Source organism: Jaculus jaculus, chromosome 10 (genome assembly GCF_020740685.1).
Source record: "Jaculus jaculus isolate mJacJac1 chromosome 10, mJacJac1.mat.Y.cur, whole genome shotgun sequence".
Classification (NCBI taxonomy): Eukaryota; Metazoa; Chordata; class Mammalia; order Rodentia; family Dipodidae; genus Jaculus; species Jaculus jaculus.
The window spans coordinates 3,633,284-3,658,450 of record NC_059111.1 but is presented as its reverse complement, the minus strand read 5'-3'; the positions used below and the strand labels follow the sequence as shown (position 1 = coordinate 3,658,450).

The 25,167-nt window shown below is 45.2% G+C and overlaps 1 protein-coding gene and 1 non-coding gene across 2 annotated transcripts in view; both read left to right on the top strand.

Moving 5' to 3' along the window:
* Prtg (protogenin) overlaps positions 1-25,167 on the top strand; it is a 115,851-nt gene that overhangs the window by 21,108 nt on the left and 69,576 nt on the right. Inside the window, exons 3-5 of the mRNA XM_045160574.1 lie at positions 22,574-22,718; positions 24,380-24,513; positions 24,740-24,877. Of these exons, the coding sequence (XP_045016509.1) occupies positions 22,574-22,718; positions 24,380-24,513; positions 24,740-24,877 (417 nt within the window). The remainder of the gene's footprint in view (positions 1-22,573; positions 22,719-24,379; positions 24,514-24,739; positions 24,878-25,167) is intronic.
* LOC123464283 lies at positions 16,090-16,220 on the top strand. Its single transcript, XR_006639512.1, has one exon. It is a non-coding gene; the product is annotated as a small nucleolar RNA SNORA9 (small nucleolar RNA).

Sequence of the window (25,167 nt, the reverse complement as noted above, 5' to 3'; positions counted from 1 at the left end):
TAAAAATAGGTTTTCTTGTTGGGTGTGGTGGTGCACTTTATTTATTTATTTATTATTTTGTTTTTCCAGGTAGGGGCTCACTGTAGCCCAGGCTACCCTGGAGTTCACTATGTAATTTCAGGGTGGCCTCGAACTCATGGCAGTTCTGCTGCCTCTGCCTCTCGAGTGCTGGGATTAAAGGTGCATGCCACCACGCCCAGCGACGCACACTTTTAATCCCGGCATTTAGGAGACAGAGGTAGGAGGATGTCTGTGAGTTTGAGGCCACCTTGAGACTACATCGTAAATTCCAGGTCAGCCTGGGCTAGAGTGTGAGACCATACGTCAAAAAAAAAAAAAAAAATAAAAAACACAAAACAAAGTAAGATAATTTGCATAAGCATGGGAGGGAGGTAATTTTCTAGAGAATGAGCAATCCTCCAGAGACAGCGATGTGACTCTCCCTCAGCTGGCTGTCATCTGTCTCCACTATTTACTCTGGGAGGGGTGGGCTCTCACGGACCCCTCCTTCATCTATGACAAGAGATTGACAGGTTCATTTTGGGGGCTGAAACTGCTGCCCATTCAGCTGAATTTGTATGAGAGATTACAAACATTGAGATTGGGCCAGCTGACCTGCATTGGGACAACAGAAAGAATGCAGTCTTTTGAAGGGGCCTGAATGCTGAAGGAGTGTCCTGTTCTTCAAAGTCTGCTTTATTTTCCTGGATTAACAAATTGGCACCCTACCTGGTATTATGGAGTATAAGAAATGCAGGAAAGAGGTCACTGACTTTGCAATGCAGCCTAGTGTTTTGGAAATGGCCATGGGCAGTGTGAAGCAGGTTTGCTGGTTGCCTGCATGGAGACCCCAGGGGCCTTGAGGATGAGCTGTAGGCTGCAGTGGAGACCCAGTGGAGCTGCCGGGACCGCAAGATGGCTGCCAAGGAGAGCTGCCGGCCCGATGAAGTTTCCCAGGACTGTGAGTAGCCTAGCTGGAGGGGCGGAATTGGAACTCCAGAGACTTGTTGCTGGTTAGAATTATCGGACGTGGAGATTTGTCACTGGCTAGAGTTGTTGCACTTGGAGCTACAGAGTTTGATGTTTGCCCTAGTTATTTTAAATCTTGTACTGGTTAAGTATTTCTTTGCTATACCCAATATCATCTTTTGCAGTGTGAATTCTGTGTCATTATGGTTTGGGGAGGAGGATTTTTTTTTTTGGTATTGTGGCTCAGTTAAAAGGTCTTGGATTATGAGGATGTTTGAACATCAGTAGGATTGGTAAAAACTATGGGGATTTAGGGCTGGAGAGATGGCTTAGCGGTTAAGCGCTTGCCTGTGAAGCCTAAGGACCCCGGTTCGAGGCTCGGTTCCCCAGGTCCCACGTTAGCCAGGTGCACAAGGGGGCGCACGCGTCTGGAGTTCGTTTGCAGAGGCTGGAAGCCCTGGCGCGCCCATTCTCTCTCTCTCCCTCTATCTGTCTTTCTCTCTGTGTCTGTTGCTCTCAAATAAATAAATAAAAAATTTATAAAAAAAAAAAAAAACTATGGGGATTTAAAGAGGGAGAGAGAGATTGACAGGTTCAACCATGTGCTGTGAGCCCTGAGTGCAGTGGACGTGTATGCAGAAGCATTCCACAGCCCCACTTCTCATCTCTCTGTGAGCTTCCCTGAGCCTTGGCTGTGTTTTACATGTCATGTCTAGGGCTGAGACAAATGAGCCCTTATTCTTGGTAGCTCTTGTCATCTTGGGCCTCTGGAATCCCCTCTGCCCTTTGGATAGAGAACCTTCTGGTGGAAGGCTGTGAGTAGCAGCCCACGGGGACAAACGTAGATACTGAGCGGGTAGCTTGGCATGCTAGTGAGCCTGGCACAGGGTTGGGTTTCCTACTTTGGCTTAGGTCCCCAGCCACAGTCACCTGGCCAGATTCACAGTACCTGGCATGACTTCCCTCTTACAGAGTAAGCCTCAGATCCGATCAGGAAGCACTTGTTTGCTCCTGTAACTCTCCTGCCGCTACTGCACAGCGGACACATCTTTCCTTGCAGGTTGGTTATGAAGCACACAGAGTCCACAGCTGGGTGGGATAGGCACAGGTGTGTGCGTGCATCCTTGTGAGCGCAGGAGTGTGTGTGTACGTGTGTGCGTGTGTGTGTGTGTGTGTGTGTGTGCACGCGCGCGCGCGCGGAGGGCCCGAGGACAACCTAGTGCTCCTCAGCTGCTTGTTTTCTTTTTAGACACATTCTATCACTGACTTGAAATCAGGCTTAGACTCGCTGGCCAGTGAGCTCCAGGTATGTGTGTCTCTGCCTCCTCAGCGTTGGGATTACATGCGTACACCACCATACCCAGCTTTCTTATGTGGGTTCAACGGACCAAACTTCATGCTTGTAAGGCAAACACTTTACCCACTGAGCCATCTCCCCAGCCCCAAGCATAGCTTTTAAATATATCAAATTTGGCCTAAAACATAACAGCACTGAAAAAAAAATTTATTGTACTTTTTTATGAGAGAGAGAGAGAGAATTGGTGAGGCAGAGCCTCCAGCCACTGCAAGTGAACTCCAGAAGCGTGCGCCGCCTTGTGTGTGAGTGAAACCTTGGTTACATGCGTCACCTTGTGCATCTGGTTTGTGTGGGATCTGGAGAATCAAACATGGGTCCTTAGGCTTTGCAGATAAGCACTTTAACTGCTAAGTCATCTCTCTAGCCCAGTAGTACTTTTAAATGAAAAAGGTATGTATTTCTATGTTGTGATTTCTAAAATAACTTTTTTCAAGGTAGAGTTTCAGTCTAGCCCAGGCTGACCTGGAATTCACTCTGTAGTCTTAGGGTGACCTCGAACTCACAGTGATACACCTACCTCTCAGCCTCCCGAGTGCTGGGATTAAAGGTGTGCACCACCACGCCCAGCTTTTATAAAATAATGTTTTTAATTTCTGAGGGAAATTATTGATTGTACTGCTTGCTTCTTTTGATGTTTTCTTGAAGTTTTCACCAATGTCATAGTTACTACCCAAAATTTAGTTAGGGGCTGGAGAGATGTCTTACCTGTGAAGGCACTTGCCTGCAGAGTTTAAGGACCCAGGTTGGACTCCCTAGAACCCATATACGCCAGATGCACAAGGACATACATGCGTATAAGTTCACATATGCACACAAGGTGGCGCACATGTCTGGAGTTCAGTTGCAGTGGCTGAGGCCACAGCACACCAATTTTCTATCTTTCTCTCACTCTCATAAAAGAAGAAAAAAGACAAAAAACAGCTGGGCATGGTGGTGCCCACCTTTAATCCCAGCACTCAAAAGTCAGAGGTAGGAGAATCGCTGTGAGTTCAAGGCCAGCCCAAGACTACATAGTGAATTTCAGGTCAGCCTGGGTTAGAGTAAGACCCTATATCAAAAAACAAACAGGGCTGGAGAGATGGTTAAAGTGGTTAAAGGCACTTGCCTACAAAGCCAAAGGACCCAGGTTCGATTCCCCAGGATGCACATGAGCCAAAGTTACAAGGTGGTGCATATGTCTGGAAGTCATTTACAGTGGCTGGAGGCTCTGGCGCACCCACTCTCAATCTGTTTCTCTCTTTCTCTGTCACAAACAAATAAGTAAAAATAAAATATTTTTTTAAAAACAACAACAAGCTGGGCGTGGTGGCACACGCCTTTAATCCCAGCACTCGGGAGGTAGAGGTAGGAGGATCGCTGTGAGTTCGAGGCCACCCTGAGACTCCATAGTGAATTCCAGGTCAGCGTGGGCTAGAATGAGACCCTACCTCGAAAAACCAAAACAACAACAACAAATCTTAGTTTAAAAAACCTGTGAGCTGAGTGTGGTGGTGCACACCTTTCATCCCAGCACTTGGGAGGCAGAGGTAGGAGGATTGCTGTGACTGCATAGTGAATTCCAGCCTGGGCTAGAGTGAAACCCTACCTCAAAAAAAAAAAAAAAAAAAAAAAATCCTCAGACTATGGGGGAACATATATTCACATTCAAACTACCACACCAAAGGAGGCCTCACGGAGGGTGTCCTGCAGACAGCTTACTAAGTGAGCCAAATAGTTTATGTATCCGGAGGTGTGTTTGCACCAACCCCAGCACACCTCCCGTGCAAAGCAGGCTTGTTTGCACAGGTCACTGCAGCCCCTCTGCTAGGTCACCAGGGGACACGCTTCTCTCACCCCTGGCCTGGGTGGAGATGGTGGCCGGCTCACCTGGAGCTCACTGAGGCCTGTTGGGAACTGTCCAGAGCAGTTGTAGCTGGTCCTTCCCTGCAAGGGCCAGTGCAAGCAGCTGTGATCGTGGGCAGTGTCCTCACGCTGTCCCTGGACTCCTGCTGGCTGACTGCCAACAGTCCTGCTTGGATAGCAGGGGAGTCAGATTGGCCCACTTCCCCAAAGTCTGCACCTGGAATAGTGTTTAGAATAAGAACTTCAAGAGCTTACTAGCAACACTAAGAGTATTTTTACAGATTTTACCCAGGGGGAGTCCCCCTTATCTGTATCATGGTCATTTAGAAAAAAAAATTTAAATATTTTTGTTTGTTTATTTCTGGGGAGAGGAAAAGAGAGAGAATGAATATGAATGAGAATGAGAATGAATGGGCACACCAGGGCCCCTTGCCACTGTAAATGAACTCTGGACACATGTGCCACTTTGTGCATCTGGCTCTATGTGGGTACTGGAGAATTGAACCTGGGCCGTCAGGTTTTGCAAGCAAGTACCTTGAACCACTGAGCCATCTCTCCAGCCCTACAACACATTTTTTTTTTTAACTCACAGCAATCCTCCTACCTCTGCCTCCCGAGTGCTGGGATTAAAGGTATGCACCACCACGCCTGGCTAGAATGCATTTTTTTTAAAACAACATTATATTCTATTCCTGGAGGTTGGATGATCTCAGAACTTGACTTTAAGCTAGTTTTCTTTCTCTATCTTTTTTTTTTTGGAGGGAGGGTCTCACTCTAGCCCAGGCTATCCTGGAATTAATATGTAGTCTCAGGCTGCTCTTGAACTCATGGCAGTCCTCCTACTTCTGCCTCCCAGGTGCTAGGATCAATGGTGTGTGTCACCATGCCCAGAAGACAGTCCTCATTTTATGGAGTTATTGCAGAACCCTGTTAAAATTCCTTTGATATTGCAGAATCTTTGCAGAGACTCCTCACCACCCATACAACAAAAGGTTAACTTCCAGGTCAGGCCTATGAATTAGGAGGAGAAGGAAATTGTCCTGTAGTTGACAGAGGAGCTGTGTAACCTGAATCAAAGGTCAATTTTGCTTAACATGCAACTGAGATGTTGTGATGGATATAACATTTTATCTGGGTAACCAGTTGGTTGTTGATAAATATTTGTAAGTTGGTGGCAAATAATTAATTGTTCTTTCTTTTTAGCTTTTCTTGAGACAGGGTTTCACTTTAGCCCAGGCTGACCTTGAACTCACGGGATCCTCCTACTCCTGCCTCTTACTCCTGCTGCATGCTGGAATGAAGGTGTGTGCTGCCATGCCTGGCTTCAGTTTTTCTTAGAAAGATAATGCTGCACTGTGAGTTGGTGGGATGAGGTGTAGGTAGCCCTCCCTACAGTAATGCTCTGTCTTCTCCCGCAGACGGACACTCAGAAGGCAGTGAATTATCATAATGTTGCATCACGAAGGTTCCAGAATCAGTGCTTATCACCTACCGAGGGAAGAGCAGTTGTGTTGTTTTTTTTCTCTGAGTCTCTTTCCTTGCTCTTTCTTTTGGCTTAAAGGTTAGCCACTTTGTGTTAGAGCTGATGCTATTTTCCTTACTGGCCTTTAATTTAGTTCAGACCTTCTATACTCAGATTCTTTCAGGGTTCCACCATTCCAGTGGACCCCGGTATTGGGATCCCAACTCATAGACATTCGTCCCTTTTCTGTGAGGAAAGAAGGGTTAGGAACTTCTGGCCACTTTTGCAAACACTGAAGTATCTGTCGGGACTCGTTGTCGCCCTGGGGTCGCTTTGACAAGTGCTTCAAATGCTCTCCAGGCCCTGTGTCAACTCAGGACTCCCTGCTCTTGCTTGTAGGATAAGGGCTAGCAGTTTTCCATTAACGGAATTCCTAAGAGTCTAATACCCCGGTTCATAGCATCAGCTGGTCAATTGGAATAGCTGGGAAATCTCGCCAAAGAAAGCGTTCTTAGCTTTGGAGGCAAGTGGACAATATCCCCATTAACCAGCAAGTCCACAGAGGCTCCTTAGGGGTTGGCTGTGCTCACAGGAGGCACAAATTCACAAGCCGGAAACCTTCGTGAGTGCTTCAGGGCGGAGCCTTGGCATGGAATTCTATTTCAGTGTGTAGCCTGTCATGGTGACCTTAAATAAACAGGCCTGTTGAAGTATTAAGAATATTTTAGGGGCTGGAGGGATGGCTCAGCAGTTAACGCATTATCCTGCAAAGACAAAGGACCCAGGTTCAATTCCTCAGGACCCACATAAGCCAGATGTACAAGGTGATGCATGCATCTAGAGTACGTTTGCAGTGGCTGGAGGCCCTGGTGTGCCCATTCTCTCTCTCTGTCTCTCTCTCTTTCCCCTTCTCTCTGTAGCTAATCAATAAATAAAAATAAATAAAATTTTAAAATATTTAAGAAAATATTTCAGGGCTGGAGGGGCTGCCCAGTGGTTAAGGCACTCGTCTGTAAGATCTGACAACCCAAGTTTGATTCCCCAGTACCCACATAGAACCAGATGCACAGAGTGACACATGCATCTGGAGTTCGTTTGCAGTGGCTAGATGCCCTTGTGTGCCCAAACTCACTCTCTCTCTCTTTCTCCTCTCTGTCACAAATAAATAATATATTTTTAAAAATAGAAAGAGGGAAAGGTTTTTAAAACTGAGCCAAGTGTGGAGCTCCCTTACTATCCCTGCACTCCAGCACTGGGGAGGCTGAGGTAGGAGGATACTGTGAATTCAAGTCCAGCCTGGGCTACAGTGAGATCCTGCTTTAAAAAAAAAAAAAAAGAAAAGAAAACAGGGCTGGAGAGATGGCTTAGAGGTTAAGCGCTTGCCTGTGAAGCCTAAGGACCCCGGTTCGAGGCTCGGTTCCCCAGGTCCCACGTTAGCCAGATGCACAAGGGGGCGCACGCGTCTGGAGTTCGTTTGCAGAGGCTGGAAGCCTTGGTGCGCCCATTCTCTCTCTCTCCCTCTATCTGTCTTTCTCTCTGTGTCTGTCTCTCTCTCAAATAAATAAAAAAAAAAAAAAAAACACTGAGGGGCTGGAGGGATGGTTTAGCGATTAAGGTGTGCCTGCAAAGTCAAAGGACCCAGGTTCTATTCCTCAGAACCCACGTTAGCCAGATGCACAAGGGGGCGCACACATCTAGAGTTTGTCTGCAGTGGCTAGAGGCTCTGACACATCCATTCTTTCTCTCCCTCTCCCTCTTTCAAATTGTCAAATAAATTAATTAATTGAAATAAAATATTAAGAAAAAACACAAGCAGAGCATGGTGGCAAACACCTCTTTAATCCCAGCACTCAGGAGGCAGAGGTAAGAGGAGTGCTGTGAGTTCAAGGCCAGCCTGAGACTACATAGTGAATTCCAGGTGATGCTGGTCTACAGTGAGACTCTACCTCAGGAAAAAAAACTGAAGGGGAAAACCTATGTGAGGCATATGTGTGTTTCTAAATGCAGAACTCATTTAGAAGTGGAGTGTAGGTGCTGGGGATGTGAACTCACCCCTCACGGCAAATATTTGACCACTGAGCCATCTCCCTGGCCCCTCTCACCGGTTTTTCCTGCCTCTGCTTTCTCTCCCAGCTCGCTCCGCATCTCCACGAGCGCAGGGCTCATCTCCAAGTGCTTGCGGGAAATGACGCTTGCCGGCGTTCTGGCCGAGGACCCACCGCACAGCGCTGTGTGAGACTTGCTGTCTGAGGAGCCCAAGTGTTAGTGTTTCTTCCACGCAGCTTTCGAATTCCCAGGCTTTACCAGCAATTGTTTCCTTGGAAGAAATATTGGTTCTCCGGCTGGAGAGATGGCTCAGCGGTTAAGGTGCTTACCTGTGGAGTCTAAAGACTCAAGTTCGATTTCCCAGTACCCAAGTAAGCCAGATGCACAAGATGGCGTGTGTGTCTGGAGTTCGTTTGCAGTGGCTAGAGGCCTTGATGTGCTCATTCTCTGTCTTTTCCTCCTCCCCCGTCTCTCTTAAGGAAATAAATAAATTAAATTTATTTTTAAAATTTTACTTATGAGAGGTAGAGATAGAGAACTGATGCACCAGGGCCTCTAGCCACTGCATTGGAAATCTAGACACATGCACCACCTTGTACATCTGGCTTAAGCAGGTTCTAGGGAGCCAAACCTGGGTCCTTAGGCTCTTCAGGCAAGTGCCTTAACCACTAAACCATTTCTCCAGTCCCCAGTTTTTTAAACGATGAAAAAGAAAGAAAGAAATCCTGGTTCTCTACTAAGCCATGTGGAGCAGTTGCATAAGACTATGAAAAGCTCTGTGCACAAAGTTGGGGAATCCAGCTTTCCCTTTGACTCTGAATGCAGTTTCTATTCGAATGAAAATCACTTTTCTAGACGTAGCGGTCTTCCGCCCTTGGCTGTGAGGACTGAACGTGGGTAGCAGCAGCAGCATCACACTCAGGTCACTCTGCTGGACGCGTCCCCTGTCCAGGCCCAGCACAGCTGCCTTTGCTGTCATGAAGGAAGTCACTCGTCTGTTTTTCTGCCGTCCTTCTTTTCATAAGTGCTGAAGCTCTCCTGTGGCATTTGTCACAAGCCATCAAAGAAGTCGGGCTGTTTGCCTCTCTGCTGCTCATAACACCCTTAGAAAGAAAAGCCTCCCAGTTAGCTTTCCTCTGCTTGAATGAACGTGACGCTCGGCTGCGATGAAATACAAGCCGCGAGCTCCTCTAACCCTCTGCTCTCAACTGCGCCCTGTTTGCACTGGGCTTATTGAGCGCATTACAGGGATTTCTGTATGGCTGTGGTCCAGATTTCTCTGCTTGTATTTTTCTGGGCGAAAGGTTGCATATAATTAAGAAAAAAAAAAAAATCCTGAAAGGAGGATGTGTGCTTTCCTGATTTAATAAGTGGTTTTGAGAAGCAAATATGACCCACTTCTCCCTTACCCCAGTAAATCAAAGGACTTCACTAGACTAAGACATTCACACAACAGCTTTGAGTTACTGAAACTCTTCAGGGAACACGAATCCAGAGCGTTTACTTAAATCTCTAGTTGGATAGGGTTGTGCAGTTAAGTTGGCCAATTCTTTAAAAAAAAAAAAAAAAAAAAGTTTATTTATTTGGCAGAGAGAGAGGTGGGCACGCCAGAGCCTCTAGTCACTGCAAATTAACTCTAGACATGTGTGCCACTTTGTGCATCTGGCTTACGTGGTTTTTGGGGAATTTGAACCTGAGTCCTTAGGCTTGCAGGCCTAAGCTACTGAGCCATCTCTCCAGCCCAAACTGGTCATTTCTTTTAAAAAATATTTTTATGGGCCCAAATTCCCCAACACCCATCTAAAGCCAGATGCACACAGTTCATTTACAGTGAGTACAGGCCTTGGCACACTCATTTTCTCTCTTAATCTGTTCCTCTCTGTGTCTCATAAACAAAGAAACATTAAAAATAAAGTAAAAAATATTTTTATTTGCTTATTTCCAAGTACAGTGAGAGAGAAAGCAAATGGGTGCACCAAGGCCTCTTGCTACTGCAAATGAACTCCAGATGCCTGTGACACTTTGTACATCTGGCTTTATGTGGGTACTGGGGAATTGAACCCAAGACATTAGGCTTTACAAGTAAGTACCCTTGACCACTGAGCCATCTCTCTAGCCCCCAGTTATTTGGTCTTGCAAAAGGTTTTATTTTTATTTATTTATTTATTTATTGAGGTATGGTCTAATTCTAGCCCAAGCTGACTTGGAATTCACTATGTAGTCCCAGTTTGGCCTTGAACTCACATCAGTCCTACCTCTTGCCTCCCCAGTGCTGGGATTAAAGGCATGCATCACTATGCCTGGCTAAGTTAAGGTTTTAGAGGATATTAAGTGAATTAATGTATGTATGTACTAGGGTAATTCCCTCCTTACTCCTTTGTGGTCAAGCTTAATTAAAGATGGAGACTACAAATATTATTTAAAGACTGTTGTCAAGATGTGGTTCAGAAGTCAATGCCTAACCTTTTAACATGTCATCAAATATATGCTGCTATATACAGTTGTGCATATAATTATATATGACTATGTGTAAAAATAATTTTTCTGTTGCCAGTTAAATTTGCTTTCTCCTAACTGGGCATGGTGGCTCTTATCTGTAATTTCAAATACTCAGGAGGCTGAAGGAGGATCACATGAACATATCTTCCTTCTCTCCCCAACAAAATGGGTCCGGGGGGATGGCTGAGTGGTTAAAGATGCTTACAAAGCCTGCTGGCTCAGGTTCAATTCTCTAGCCACTCAAGTAAAGTCAGATACACAAAGTGCATGCATCTGGTGTACTGTTTGCAGTGGCATGAGACTCGTGTGTGTGTGTGTGTGTGTGTGTGTGTGTGTGTGTGTGTACGCATGCGCGCATATTTTTTTTTTTAAGGTAGGGTCTAGCTCGAGGCCAGGCTAACTTGGAATTCACTATGTAGTCTCAGGCTGGCCTTGAACTCATAGTGATCCTCCTATCTTGGCCTACTGAGTGCTGGAATTAAAGGCATGTGCCACCACGCCCTGCTAAATAAATTATTCTATTTATTTATCTATTTATTTATTTTTGTTTTTCGAGGTAGGGTTTCACTCTAGCCCAGGCTGACCTGGGATTCACTATGGAGTCTCAGGGTGGCCTTGAACTCAGGACGATCCTCCTACCTCTGCCTCCAGAGTGCTGGGATTAAAGGCATGCACCACCACGCCTGGCTATTTTTATTTTTTAAATACTTACTTTATTTTATTTATTTGAGAGAGAGAAAGAATGACACAGAGGGAGAGAATGGGCATACCAGGGGCCTCTAGCCACTGCAGATGAACTCCAGACGCATGAGCTACCTTGTTTATCTGGCTTATGTGGGTCCTGGGGAATTGAACCTGGGTCCCTTGGCTTTGCAGGCAAGTGCCTTAACCACTAAGCCATCTCCAGCCCAAATAAATAATTTTTTAATTTATTTTTATTTATTTATTTGAGAGTGACAGAGAAAGAGGCAGAGAGAGAAAAAGAGAATGGGCATGCCAGGGCTTCCATCCACTGCAGACAAACTCCAGATGCATGCGCCCCCTTGTGCATCTGGCTAACGTGGGTCCTGGGGTATTGAGATTCGAACCAGGGTCCTTAGGCTTCACAGGCAAGCACTTAACCGCTAAGCCATCTCTCTAGCCCAAATAAATAGATTTTAAATGCTGGGGATATAGGTCAGTGGTCTTGGGGTCAGACTCTAATTATACATACATACATACACACACACATGCATACACACAGGCTTCATGTTCAATAGCTGTTAGATGGTGGACAAGATGAGGGCTCAGGAGACGTCTCGGTTGAGCAAGCATGAGGACCCTGATGTGGAGCCTCAGCACCCGCACAAGAGCCTGACATGGTAGCACATACTTCTATCTCAGCACTGGGGGCAGGGAGAGGGCAGAGACAGGAAGATCCCCAGGACAGACTGACCAGCTAGTCTCGCCAGATTGGGACCCAGGTCCAGTGAGAGATCCTCTTTCAAAAATAAGGTGGAAGCCAGGCATGGTGGTGTACCAGGTAGGAGAATTATTGTGAGTTTGAGGCCAGCCTGAGACTACACAGTGAATTCCAGGTCAGCGTGGGCTAGAGTGAGACACTACCTTGCAAAACCAAACAGAAACATTAGATAAATGATAGATAGATGGATGGATGGACGGATGGACGGACAGACAGACAGATAGATAGATAGATAGATACATAGATAGATAGATAGATAGATAGATAGATAGATAGATAGATAGATAGATAGAATAAAAAGGTTAAGGGCTGGAGGGATGGCATAGCAGGTAGGGCATTTGCCTGCAAAGCTAAAGGACCCAGGTTCAATTCCCCAGGACCCACGTTAGCCAGATGCACAAGGGGGCACAAGCGTCTGGAGTTCGTTTACAGTGGCTGGAAGCCATGGCGCACCCATTCTCTCTCTCTCTCTTTCTTTCTCTGTCAAATAAATAAATACAAAATATTTTTTAAAAGTTTTTTTAAAAAGGTTAAGAGTAATTTACGAAGATACCTAACATAGGCCTCTGTCCTGCACACACACACACACACACACATACACACACACGGAGATTAGATGATAAAATTAGACATTTTATGCCATATGTAGATTTTGTTTGGTTTTTACAAAGTAGAGTCTCCCTGCAGCCCAGGCTGACCTGGAACTCACTAGGTAAGTCCTTCTGTCTCAGCCTCCCAGGTGCTGGGACTAAAAGTGTGCACCATCATGCCCAGCTCTTATATAGATTCTAAAAAAAGCTAATGTAATAAATTATAAAATAAGTTTATTGCATAATAGACATTTACTTAATATCCAATATCTAGTTATTATAAGGAAGACAAAGGAAAGCCAGGACTTTAATCTGAGAAAAAAAAAAACATTCATTCATTCCATCTCTCAAAACAGAATAATGCTATATATAGTTTATCATTAAATAATTTAATATCCTGCAGCTCCTGAGTTGATGTTTAAAGTCCTTGAGATACAACTGCATGCAAAAGCAAAAACTGGTCCTAGTGGAAGCAGGTCTGCCGTGATTTTTCTCGTTATAAATTTCTTCGCGGGAGAAGTTGCTAAGTGACGCGGGTTTTGTTAGAAACCTCCTAGCCTTGCTCTTCAGCTCTGCTGGCCCTCTGTCTCCGCAGCTGAGCCTGAGTGTCAAACCGCCCGGAATGCCTCCTTGCACAGTTGAGCTATTAAGCAGAACTAATTCTTTATGGAATGACAAGACCTAAGAAAGGCGTCTCTGGGACCAAGCAATCCAAGGCAATCACTTGGCAGGCTGCTAGAGGGAAGTGGGCTGGGTCCAGACAAAGCAAGGAGCTTTTTCTTTCCCTTGAATTCGCAGGAGCCACACAAGTCGAGCAGCTTTGAAGCCGGTTAATGTGGCTTACTCTGCATGTTTTTTTTCTGAACCGTTTCCTGCTTGTTTTTGCCAGCAGAGGGGCCGGGAATAATCACTTGATAAATGCATTAGCATGTGTCCTACGTGTCTGTGACCACACACTGCTGCTGGGAAAACAGATAATTTGAGAAGAGGAAATTCCCAGGTGGAGGGATGCCTTTCAAAGTGAGATCAGATTCTCCTCCAAAATTAGCAGGATTCTGTCCAAATTATGAGAGGACCATATGGAGACTATATGTATATATTTCTTACTCAACACTACAAAGTGGTTGGGAAGGATGTAAGGCAAAGTGAATAGGGGTAGTTTTCACTCTAGCAGCTCTAGAAAAGGAATGTTGGTGGTAATTTTATGACAGGCTCGAGATTATAGAACATTGAGCTCTTTGTTTTCTGTTGAAAGCTCTCTCCTCTTTTTTGACTTGTTTTTGTGTGTGATGTGTTTCTTGTCCTTAAAGCCTTTCCTTACATTCCTACGAAGACATATTCTTCCTCACATGGTAGCCCGTTTCCACATCTGCTCCCCCTCATCCCATCACGTTGGGTCCTGAGAAGCTGAGGTACCTGCTGTGGTTACCACTGTTTGCTGGTCAATGTAGGGTGCACACCTCAGTGCAACAGAACGAGAGGAGCAGAGAGCAGTGGCACCTAAGTGCCGCAGCCCGGACGCTGGCAGTGACTGGCACTCACTGCATCTCTCCTCCTCTGCCATAGGAGAGGTCTCTGTGGTACTGATGTGTGCACAAAACAGTGCGGCTTTGTTTTTCCGCTCCGCAGTTCTTTGGTATCCTGAAGGAGTGATGGAGTGTTCAGCAGTCTTAGTCAAACATGAATCTGAAAGCCTGTAGCAATGGTTTAAAAAGCCCATTTCTTAGGTTGGAAAGATGGCTCAATGGGTCAAGCATTTGCTATGCAAACATGAGGGCCTGAATCTGGATTTCTTGTCTTAAAAAAAAAATTATTTAGCTGGGTGTGGTGAGGCATGCCTTTAATCCCAGCACTCGGGAGGCAGAAGTAGGAAGATCACCATGAGTTCGAGGCCACCCTGAGACTACATAGTGAATTCCAGATCAACCTGAGCTAGAGTGAGACCCAACCTCGAAAAACAAAAAAATTATTTATTTGAAAGGAAAAGAAAGAGGCAGATAGAGGGAGAGAGAAAGAAGAAGATAGAAGGAAAGAGAGAACGGGCACACCAGGGTTTCCAGCCGCTGCAAATGAATTCCAGATGCATGTACCACCTTGTGCATCTGGCTTACCTGGGTCCTCGGGAAGTGAACCTGGGTCCTTTGGCCTTGGAGGCAAGGGCCTTAACTGCTAAGCCATCTCTCTAGCCCATGAATTTGGATTTATAGTACCTATGTAAAATGCCCTGTATGGTGATGTACAGCTGTAATCCCAGTGCTGGGGAGGTACAGATAAGAGGGTTCCTAGGGCTTGCTGGCCAGAGAGTCCAGCCATATTGGTGGGCTCCAGGTTCAGTGGGGCACACACCTTTAATCCCAGCAGAAGTAGGAGGATCACTGGGTTCGAGGCCAGCCTGAAACTACATAGCGAATTCCAGATCAGCCTGGGCTACAGTGAGACCTCACCTTGAAAAACCAAACATAAAAAATAAATAAAATAACAAGGTGGAGGGCCAGGCATGGCATTACATGCCTTTAATCCCAGCAGAGGTAGGAGTATCACCATGATTTCAACTGGGACTATAGAATGAGATGCGGGTCCTCCTTGGGTAGAGTGAGATCCTGCTTCAAACAAAACAAAACAAAACAAAACCCCAAAACAAGATGGAGAACAACTGAGGATGGCCACCCACCTGACATCAATTTCTGGCTTCCGTGTCCACATACACATTTATGGACTCACGCTCTTTAATTTATGTATTTGCAAGAGAGAAAGAAGGGGAGAGAATAAGAATGGACATGCCAGGCCCTCCAGTCACTGCAAACGAATTCCAGACACATGAGCCACCTTGTGCATCTGGCCCCACATGGGCACTGGAGAATAGAACCTGAGTCCTTAGGCTTCACAGGCAAGTGCCTTAACTGCTAAGCCATCTCTCCAGCCCCTGTTTCAATTTTTTTCAGGAAGGGTTTCAGTGTATAGCTCAGGTAGACCTGGAACTCACTCTGTAGCCCAGGCTGGCCTCCAATTTATGGTAATCCTTCTACCTCAGTTACTTCAGTGTTGGATTATACACAATGCTTGGCTCTTGAATGCATTTTTTAAATGCCTTTTGTAAGCTGGGTGTGGTGGTGGTGCACGCCTTTGATCCCAGTACTTGGGAGGCAGAGGTAGGAGAATCACCGTGAGTTCAAGGCCATCCTGAGTCTGCATAGTGAATTCCAGTGAGACCCTACCTCGAAAAAACCGAAAAGTAAAAGAAAATGAAATAAAATTGCCTTTTGTATGTGCCTTGTGCCAGAAATACAAATATGAAAAGATCCCGACTTTGTCCCGTGGGTGGGCGCGGAAGTGGACCCGATGACACCATGGAAATGGGGGCCAGTCTCCCCGAAGAGGAGAGGGTGCTGTTCAGCACCAGCTGTTAAAATCCGTGTGTGCAGCCGGGCGGGCGGCGCACGCCTTTAATCCCAGCACTCGGGAGGCAGAGGTAGGAGGATCGCAGTGAGTTCAAGGCCACCCTGAGACTACAGAGTTAATTCCAGGTCAGCCTGGGCGAGAGTGAGACCCTACCTCGAAAATTTAAATTAAAAAAAAAAAAAATCCGTGGGTGCCGTTGGCTTGCAAACGTATGATGCTTCTTTGTGCTTTAAAAGTGGCCGGTGAGGCTGGGCATGCAGCTCAGTTGGTAGAGCGCTTGTCTGCCTTTTACAGAGCCCCGTCCTCAGCATCAAATAAGCGGGCTGTGGCGGCACACACGGGTAGTCCCCGCCCTTGGGAGGTGGAAGTGGGAGGATCAGAAGTTCAAGTTCACCCATGACTACATAATGAGCTTGCCAGAGAAAGAAAGACAGAGAGAGAGAGAGAGAGGGAGGGAGGTGAGTAGCAAGCCTCCAGCGCGCCCAGGTCTGCGGTGACCTTGTGTTCCTTCAGTTCAAGCCAAAAGAGTTTTGAAAGCTTTTGAGGCCTTGCTCTGCTCCCCCCAGAACAAGGTTATAGAAATTTCCAACAATTGTAAAGAAAAATGCAGGGCGCAGGGTGGGGGCGGGGGGCGCGGAGATATAGAAATTAAACATAAACCTTTCTGTTTTATATTTTAAAAATAGAGCTTTTGAAATTTATCTTTAATTTATACACAGTAAAACTCGCTTTTTTTTTTTTTTTTTGCAAGGTAAGGTCTTACTTTAGCTCAGACTGACATGGAATTCACTCTGTAGTCTCAGGGTGGCCTCAAACTCATGGTGATCCTCATACCTCTCCCTGAGTGATGGGATTAAAGGCATGTGCCACCACACCTGTTTTTTTACTACAGTTTATTCCCACCAATAATGCTTTGTTTTGGTAATTTCAGTTCCTTCAAATTGGTAATTGGATGTCATTCTGCATTTGAAGCCAGGGCTGACCTGGGCAAACTCTCCTGTCTTTAATCTTTTATCACCCCTCCACCCATATTTTTTGTCCAACTTTCTTTTAAAAAATTTTTTTTCATTTATTTATTTATTTATGAGAGAGAGAGAGAGAGAGAGAGGATGTGCCAGGGCCTCCAGCCGCTGCAAACAAACTCCAGACACATGTGCCACCTTGTGCATCTGGTTTATGAGGGTCCTAGGGAATCAAACCTGGGCCTTTTGGCTTTGCAGGAAAATACCTTAACCGCTAAGCCATCTTGCTTTCCTTCTACTGAATACTTTATTCGTGCTAGTTCCTTGATGAGGAAGACCCTGCTCTATATTGGTCCTTTAGACCCATGAAAAGATCATCTCTTCATCCCTTTTCTTAGGCACTGTGTGTGTTGCCTAACCCAGATAAAAATACTCCATTGTCGGCCGGGTGTGGTGGCGCACACCTTTAATCCTAGCACTTGGGAGGCAGAGGGAGGAGGATCACTGTGAGTTCAAGGCCATCCTGAGGCTACATAGTGCATTCCAGTTCAGTCTGGGTCAGAGACCCTATCTTGAAAAACCAAAAAAATAAAAAAATAAAAAAATAAAAATTTCCCATTGTCTCCTTCAGTTGCAACTCAAGTGTACAAAATAATGGTGCTGAAAGTATTCAATACAAGAACATTCTGGGCCAACTGAGTCATTTGCACTCATTTCCAGCTTCCTACTTGCACGCTATCTGTCTGTCATTATAACTACTTGTGAATTGATTTCATTTTAGCAGACCTTAGATGGGGGTGGTTGTGTTTAAAGCGCTGTGACACACAGGCCTGTTAACATTACTGCTGGTTTCTTGTTCTCGGGCTCTTGGGATATTTTAGGAGACAGATGGCGAGACAATGGTGCTTAGTCCTTTGTTGCATCTGCATTTGGAAGGGGTGTGAGGAGGTGGGAAGCTAGGGAAATACCAGCAGAGCCCACTTCATCAATTAAGCCTGAGACCTGGTAAACTTGAGCTCATTTATCACTTTCTGTGGACTTTGGAAGGTCCTTTAAAAAAAATATATCTGGGGCTGGAGAGATGGCTTAGTAGTTAAGGCGTTTGCCTGCAAAGCCAAAGGCTCCCAGTTTGATTCTCCAGGACCCATGTAAGCCAAATGCAAAAGGGGGCGCATGCATCTGGAGTTCGTTTGCAGTGGCTGGAGGCCCTGGGGCATCCATTCTCTCTCTTTCCGTCTCTCTCAAATAAGTAAATAAAAATTAACAAAAACAAATCTAAAAAAAAGCAAAACAGCTTATCTCAGTAAATAAGGCAGAGCGACATTGAAGAAGATGCTTGTCATCAACCACTGGCCTCCACATACGGGAGCACGTATGTGCACCCACGCACATGTGAACACACAATTGCCCTGTGACCTGCTAACTAATTTCCCCGGAGCTACTGATTGGTGACTTGTAGTTGGTGGAAACTAGACACATTGGATCATGATGCCGGCATGTTCCAGCCACTTAAGATCCCCAGGGAGGGGTGTGCTAGTGACAACTGGCGGTCAGTCCTTCAGAGCCCAGAGGAGGCCTAGACCTCCCCAGGGCGACCAGCTATCGAAACCCTGCCCAGGATGCTGACTGCCTTACTTTATATGCAGTGGGGTTTTTGTTGTTGTTTTTTAATTTTTATTTATTTTTATTTATTTGAGAGCGACAGACACAGAGAGAAAGACAGATAGAGGGAGAGAGAGAGAATGGGTGCGCCAGGGCTTCCAGCCTCTGCAAACGAACTCCAGACGCGTGCGCCCCCTTGTGCATCTGGCTAACGTGGGACCTGGGGAACCGAGCCTCGAACCGGGGTCCTTAGGCTTCACAGGCAAGCGCTTAACAGCTAAGCCATCTCTCCAGCCCTGTTGTTTTGTTTTTTGAGGTAAGGTCTCACTCTAGCCCAGGATGACCTGGTACTCACTATATAGTCTCAGCGTGGCCACAAACTCACAGTGATCCTCCTACCTCACGAGTGCTGGGATTAAAGGTGTGCGCCACCGTGCCCGGCTTTTTTATATGTAGTTTAAATAAAAAAAGTTTAATTTTATTTATTTAGAAGAGAGAGAATGGGCCCACCACAGCCTCCATCCATTGCAAACGAGCTCCATATGCATGTGCCACTTTGTGCAGCTGGCTTTACGTGGTTACTGGGGAATCAAACCTGGGTCCTTAGGCTTTGCAGGCAAGCACCTTTACCACTGAGCCATCTCTCTAGCCCCTTATAGGCTGTTTTTAAAAGTAAGTAGCATTCTGCTTACATTGGAGAATGTAAGCTGATTTGAAAGTATGGGGTGGCTGTGCCGTATCATATAATATACCCTCCACCCGTGTGACAACTACTTCACTTTCTCCGTGCACACCTGTGATCCTTTGCTGCAAGCTTTTGCTCAGACTTGTGGTCTTAGCCCTACACTGCGCCTGCCTAAAAAGAAAGTTCAAGTCCCACCGTTTCCATGAAGTGTCATGGAAATATTTTCCTTCCTGTTTTATTTTATTGATATCTTTATTTATTCTGCTTTTAATTATAACTAATATGAGTATTTTTTTTACAAAGTAAAAAAAAAAATTACTGGATGGGATGGACATTGCTGATTGGTCCCTAATTTGTCATTGTTTTTGAAATCAACACGTATTAAGTATTTTTTTCGCCACAGCCTTTTGCAATCAAGGGCCTTTAACCCTTGAGCCATCTCTGCAGCCCCATGGCAACTTTTTACATGCATGAATATTAGGTCAATATTTATCAAGTTAGTTTCATATGCAAACTAATGTTGACATTACTGGTTTAATTAATCATACCTGGTAGTGTCTCATACGCGTCTGCTTTCAAAGTTGGGGACACAATTCCATCTGAGCAGCTTTGACAGGTTGGGCCTCCCCCCATAGGTCACAGAAGCAAATGATGACGTGGACAGTTGAAGGAGAGGAAGTCACGAATGAAACAGGCACTTACGTTTACTGTGTTTGCATGGTTGTGTTTGAGGGCAGCACACGTTTCTTGGCTGTTTTATTGAGCTCTGGCCTCTTAAGGGCGCTGCCTTAACAACTTCTCTTGGTTTGTGTTGGCACTGACTGTGGAAGGAAGAAAGGGGTTGGGTTTCACGAGGAGGCTGAGGACTTGTAAACTCTTACCTCACTTGCAGAAACCAAGTCCACACTGGCAGTAAGCTGCAGTTTACATAAGAGCAGGAGGCGACTTGTCATTTAAATAAGTCAAAATAAGTCCATCTGTAAAGAGGGTGGTTTACAGATTTTAGAAGGCTCTAGCACTCACTGTGAAGGACACATTTGTTGACATGCCCCCTTAAAAAATAAACCCCAAAAGTAAGTCAGAAGAGGAGCTATTCCTTCCTGTTAGTTTATGCTTGTAATCCCAGCACTCCAGAGGCTGAGGTGAGAGAAAGAATTATGAGTTCAAGGACAGCCTTGGCAACATAAAGAAACCCTGTCTACAAAATAAATAAATAAATAAATAAATAAATAAATAAATAAAAAGAAACCCTGTCTGCAAAACAAATTAAGAACACAAGCAGACAAACAACAACAAAAATAGGACTGGGAGATAGCACGTGCTTGCAAAGTCTGCTTTGCAAGCACGTGCACACACACACGCACACACACACACACACACTCAAATTTAAAAACAATAACAAAAAAAAAATAGGTTTGGGGGTGTTGTAGCTCAGTGTAAGAGTACTTACCTTGTATATGCAAGGCCATGGGTTTAATTCCACCTCTGGGAGAAAACTCAAAACAGAAAGACAGATACTTGCTGGGAAACAAATTATTAAAGTATTGTGGTATAAAGAATTATTTCAGGGCTGGAGAGATGGCTTAGCAGTTAAGCGCTTGCCTGTGAAGCCTAAGGACCCCGGTTCGAGGCTCGGTTCCCCAGGTTCCACGTTAGCCAGATGCACAAGGGGGCGCACGCGTCTGGAGCTCGTTTGCAGAGGCTGGAAGCCCTGGCACGCCCATTCTCTCTCTCTCCCTCTATCTGTCTTTCTCTCTGTGTCTGTCACTCTCAAATAAATAAATAAAATAAATAAAATTAAAAAAAAAAAGAATTATTTCAGACCAGAATAGAAGCATTCAGGGAGGGTGGTGAGCCACTATTTTGTAATTGTGGTTTTTTTTTTTTATACCTCTAAAGGATTAAATAAACAAAAATATATAACATATGTAACTAGTAGCTGGCAGTCAACTGTATGCTAAAGTGTTCTTTCTGTCATAAAATTGCTTAAAACCTGTGTTGTAATCCCCCTTTCCTTCCCAGAGTTCGTCTCAGTTTGAGTTATTTATTACGCACGTAGTAATTTAGTTAAATACCCTCCCCCACCCTTAGACAAAGATCGCTGAGCCTTGGGCCTCTCTCTTACCACCTGGAATATTCTAGGCATCAAATAATATTTGCTGAACAAGTCAATGAGTTTAGAAGAGATTATGTTAGTCTAAAAGTTTTCTAAGATTGATGTGATTGAAATCTTTTTGTATGCTGGGCGTGGTGGCACACGCCTTAAATCCCAGCACTCGGGAGGCAGAGGTGGAGGCAGAGGTAGGAGGATTGCTGTGAGTTCAAGACCACCCTGAGATTACATAGTGAATTCCCGGGTCATCCTGGGCTTCAGTGAGACCCTGTCTCAAGAAAAACAAACAAAACAATCTTTCTGTAGAGGAGGAGTTAGTTAATAATCTAGCCCATTATTTTATGATGAATTGTGTGATTTGAAGCCTATCGATGTGCCGTAAGTACCAAGCAGATGACAGCTGTGCTTGTCACATGGTGCGGCCGATGCCGACGTGGCTCATGGAGGTCAGCCCCTCGTGTCACGGCTTAGCTGGCTTCCCTGGCAGCCTGTTTCACGGAATGGAAGACTGACGAAGTGCTTTGACAGGCTTTTCCACGTGAGCCAAGTGATGTCCGAGCTCTCTTCCCACCCGCCAAGGCAAAGCCGGGCTACAAACCTGAAAACCTTTGCGAGTTCGGTAGCATGGTCCCGAGCATCGTGGGTGTGTGGGGGGGTACGCTGCTCTGCCACCTGCAGGGTCGTCGCAGGTGCCCCCTTCACAGGTGTCCTGTGGAGTTTTCAGGAGCTGATTCAAAGCCAGTGCCCCTGGCTGCTCTGTCTCTATTTCCCTTTCCTTCGACACACAGCAGCATATGAAGTCCGTATCATACCACTGTGTGTGGAACTACCTACTATTTGTTTATCAATTGTTTATTGTTTGTTTCAGTCACATTAATTGTTTTTCTCTTCAATGGATTGTGTTTGAAGCCTCTGTAGAGTTTAATTCTGGGAAGGGCCAAAAATCATTCGTTAAATTATTCAATTAATTAGACATTAAGTCATCTTGGTACCTCTTAAGTTAGATTGATCTAATGTCTGAGCAGGAGTTCAGGTGTGGCAAACATACCCATCAGGATGTAATTTCTTTTTAAAATTAAAAAAAGAATGAAAATACTTAGTAGCAGAGGCCAGTAAGTTAAAAAGGAGACATAAAGGGAAGAGAAAGGAAGGGAGGAGGGTACTGAATAGGTTGATATTGTAAATATGTAAGTACAATGATTGTGATGGGGAGGTAATATGATGGAGAATGGAATTTCAAAGTGGAAAGTGTGGGGGGGGAGGGAGGGAATTACCATGGGATTTTTTTTTTATACTCATGGAAAATGCTAATAAAAAAAATAAAAAATAAAATAAAAATTAAAAAAAAATTATTTGAGTTGTGTACATGCGTGTATGGGCTCCAGGGCCTCTTGCTGCTGTAAAAGAATACCAAATGCTTGAACCAGTTTTTGCATCTGGCTTATGTGGGTGGCTTGGGAATTGAACCTGGATTGGCAGGCTTTGTAAGCAAGTGCCTCCACCTGCTGAACCACCTCCCCAGCCCGTGATGTTGTAGTGTGGGTATCATGAGCTTGTCCTAAACTTGTCAAATTTCCACCTATAGCCATTTCTGCATTTGAAGTTCAGCCAGTTTCTACTGAAGTCTGTGAAGGTGGAGTTGCCCGGTTTGCATGCAAGATTTCATCCAACCCTCCAGCCGTGATAACCTGGGAGTTTAATCGGACAGCTCTGCCGCTCACCACGGACAGGTAGAAGTGTAGCTTTCTTCTTTGGGGTGATGAACACCTCAAATAAGGTGACAGGGAAATCATGGAGTTCATGTCACTTAGGGTGGCAGTAATTGATTTCATAAGGCATTTAAAATAGCAAAGAATGCCATCATCACTGTCTGGACACGGACATGGTTACTAGTTCAGCTGAAAATTCAAATACTTTTTATCCAACTGCCTTATCCCGGCCCCCCTGGAATATTTGTTCCAGCCACGCACCCCTGTGAGTATTTGGATTTCGGCTCAAGGTTTTTAGGAATCTAACGATTAAATTACACGTTCCGTGCTAGGCATGGCTGTTCCAGTGTGAGGTACTACCTTGTCTGCCTTCCACTTCCTGTTCCTTCACTGTGTGGACTCAAACACACGTGTGCACATACACAAACACACACGAGAGAGAGAAATAATATGGGTGTGCCGGGGCCTCCAGCCACTGCAAACCAGCTCCAGAAGCAAGTGCCACCTTGTGCATCTGGTTTATGTGGGTTCTGGGGAGTTGAACCTGGGTTCTTGGGCTTTGTAGGCAAGTGGCTTAACCACTGAGCTGAGCCATCTCTCCAGTCCGGTATACTTTTTTGAGGAGAGATCGTGTCTCACTAGGTAGCTCTAACTGGACTGGCCTTGAACTTGCGTGGATATTACTGCTTCTGCCTCTCAAGTGCTGAGATTACAAGTGTGCACTGGTCCCTCTACCACACCCTTTTCTGTTCTGATGTCTTCCTGCTTCAGACTTGTTGATGGATCCAATAATGTGCAGGTAGCAAGAGCTGCTGTGAGGTCATGAATACAGTAAGCATGTCCTGTTCAAATACAACATTCCAAGGATTATCATTATTGTGTGGCACTCTAAATTGAACCTAGGGCCTACACAGGCACTCTGCCACTGGGCTGTATCTCCAGCCCTTATTTTGGAGAACTTTTTGACCCAAATAAAAACAGTAGAATCAAGATAAAACTTCTCTTTCTTTTTTACTTTCTTTCTTTCTTTTGGTTTTCCTAGGTCGGGTCTCAGTCTAGCTCAGGCTCACATGGAATTCACTATGTATTCTCAGGTTGGCTTTGAACTCACGGCTATCCTCCTACCTCTGCCTCCTGAGTGCTGGGAATAAAGGCATGCGCCACCACGCCCATCAATATGAAGTTTCTATTGTTGTTTTATTTTGTTTTGTTTTGCAGTGCTGGGGATTGAATTTAGAGCCTTCCTGTCAGGCTGGTGCCCTGCCACCAGCCCACACGCCCAGCCCAAGCTAATCTGTTATTAGAGAATCTTTAAAAGTATAAGATGGCTTAGTGGTTAAGCGCTTGCCTGTGAAGCCTAAGGACGCCGGTTCGAGGCTCGGTTCCCCAGGTCCCACGTTAGCCAGACACACAAGGGGGCGCACGTGTCTGGAGTTCGTTTGCAGTGGCTGGAAGCCCTGGTGCATCCATTCTCTCTCTCTCCCTCTATCTGTCTTTCTCTCTGTGTCTGTCGCTCTCAAATAAATAAATAAAAAATGAACAAAAGAAAATATTTTTTAAAAAAGCATAACTTCTAGCACAGTAAAAAGGTTGGAAGTGTTTGTTAATTCCTGTCATCTGCTAGGTGAAATCCAATACAAAATCTACTACAAATGGCTTGACTGTGTTCCTCCTCCCGACAGGATAACTGCCCTACCTACGGGAGTGCTGCAGATCTACGACGCCGGCCAGGTGGATGCTGGCACTTACCGCTGTGTGGCCACTACTGCAGCGCACAAGCGGAAGAGCATGGAAGCCTCTCTCACAGTGAGTCCAGGTACTGTGTGGCGGGGTCCCCCGCCCCGCAACGTGGCTACTTAGTGAGTTTGACGCCAGCCCAGGATACACAAGACTCAAAGAAAGAGAGAGGGAGGAAAGGAGAAAGAAGGAATGAGAAAAAAAGGGCGAAGAGGAGAGGAAAGAAAGGGGAAAATGGGTGTTTCGACACATTTCACTCATTTTACTAAGATTTCTTTTTGTATCCTGTCTTCTCCTCCCCAAAGCTAAGGAGTCTAAACCCCTGTACACACCAGCCATCGTGGCGGGCCCGCAGAACGTGACGGCATCTCTTCACCAGACGGTCGTTTTAGAATGTATGGCCACAGGAAATCCCAAACCAATCATTTCTTGGAGTCGCCTTGGTAAGTCTCCACTGCACCTGGGGATGAGGGTGAGGAGAAGTCCTTTTTTGCTAAACTTTGTTCATTCCAATGACACTGATTAAAAAGTTTATTTCACAGTTCAAAAACATATTTGGTGATGGGCGTCTCTTTAGCCTTGTGGTGTGAGAAAGGGTTTACTGGAGAAGTTTATCCTCTCATGACTGACGATGGCTTTGCTAGTAGTCTACTGGTTGTCTTTTTACATAATTTCTTTTCTTTCTTTCTTTCTTTTTTTAAAATATTTTTTATTTTTATTTATTTATTTATTT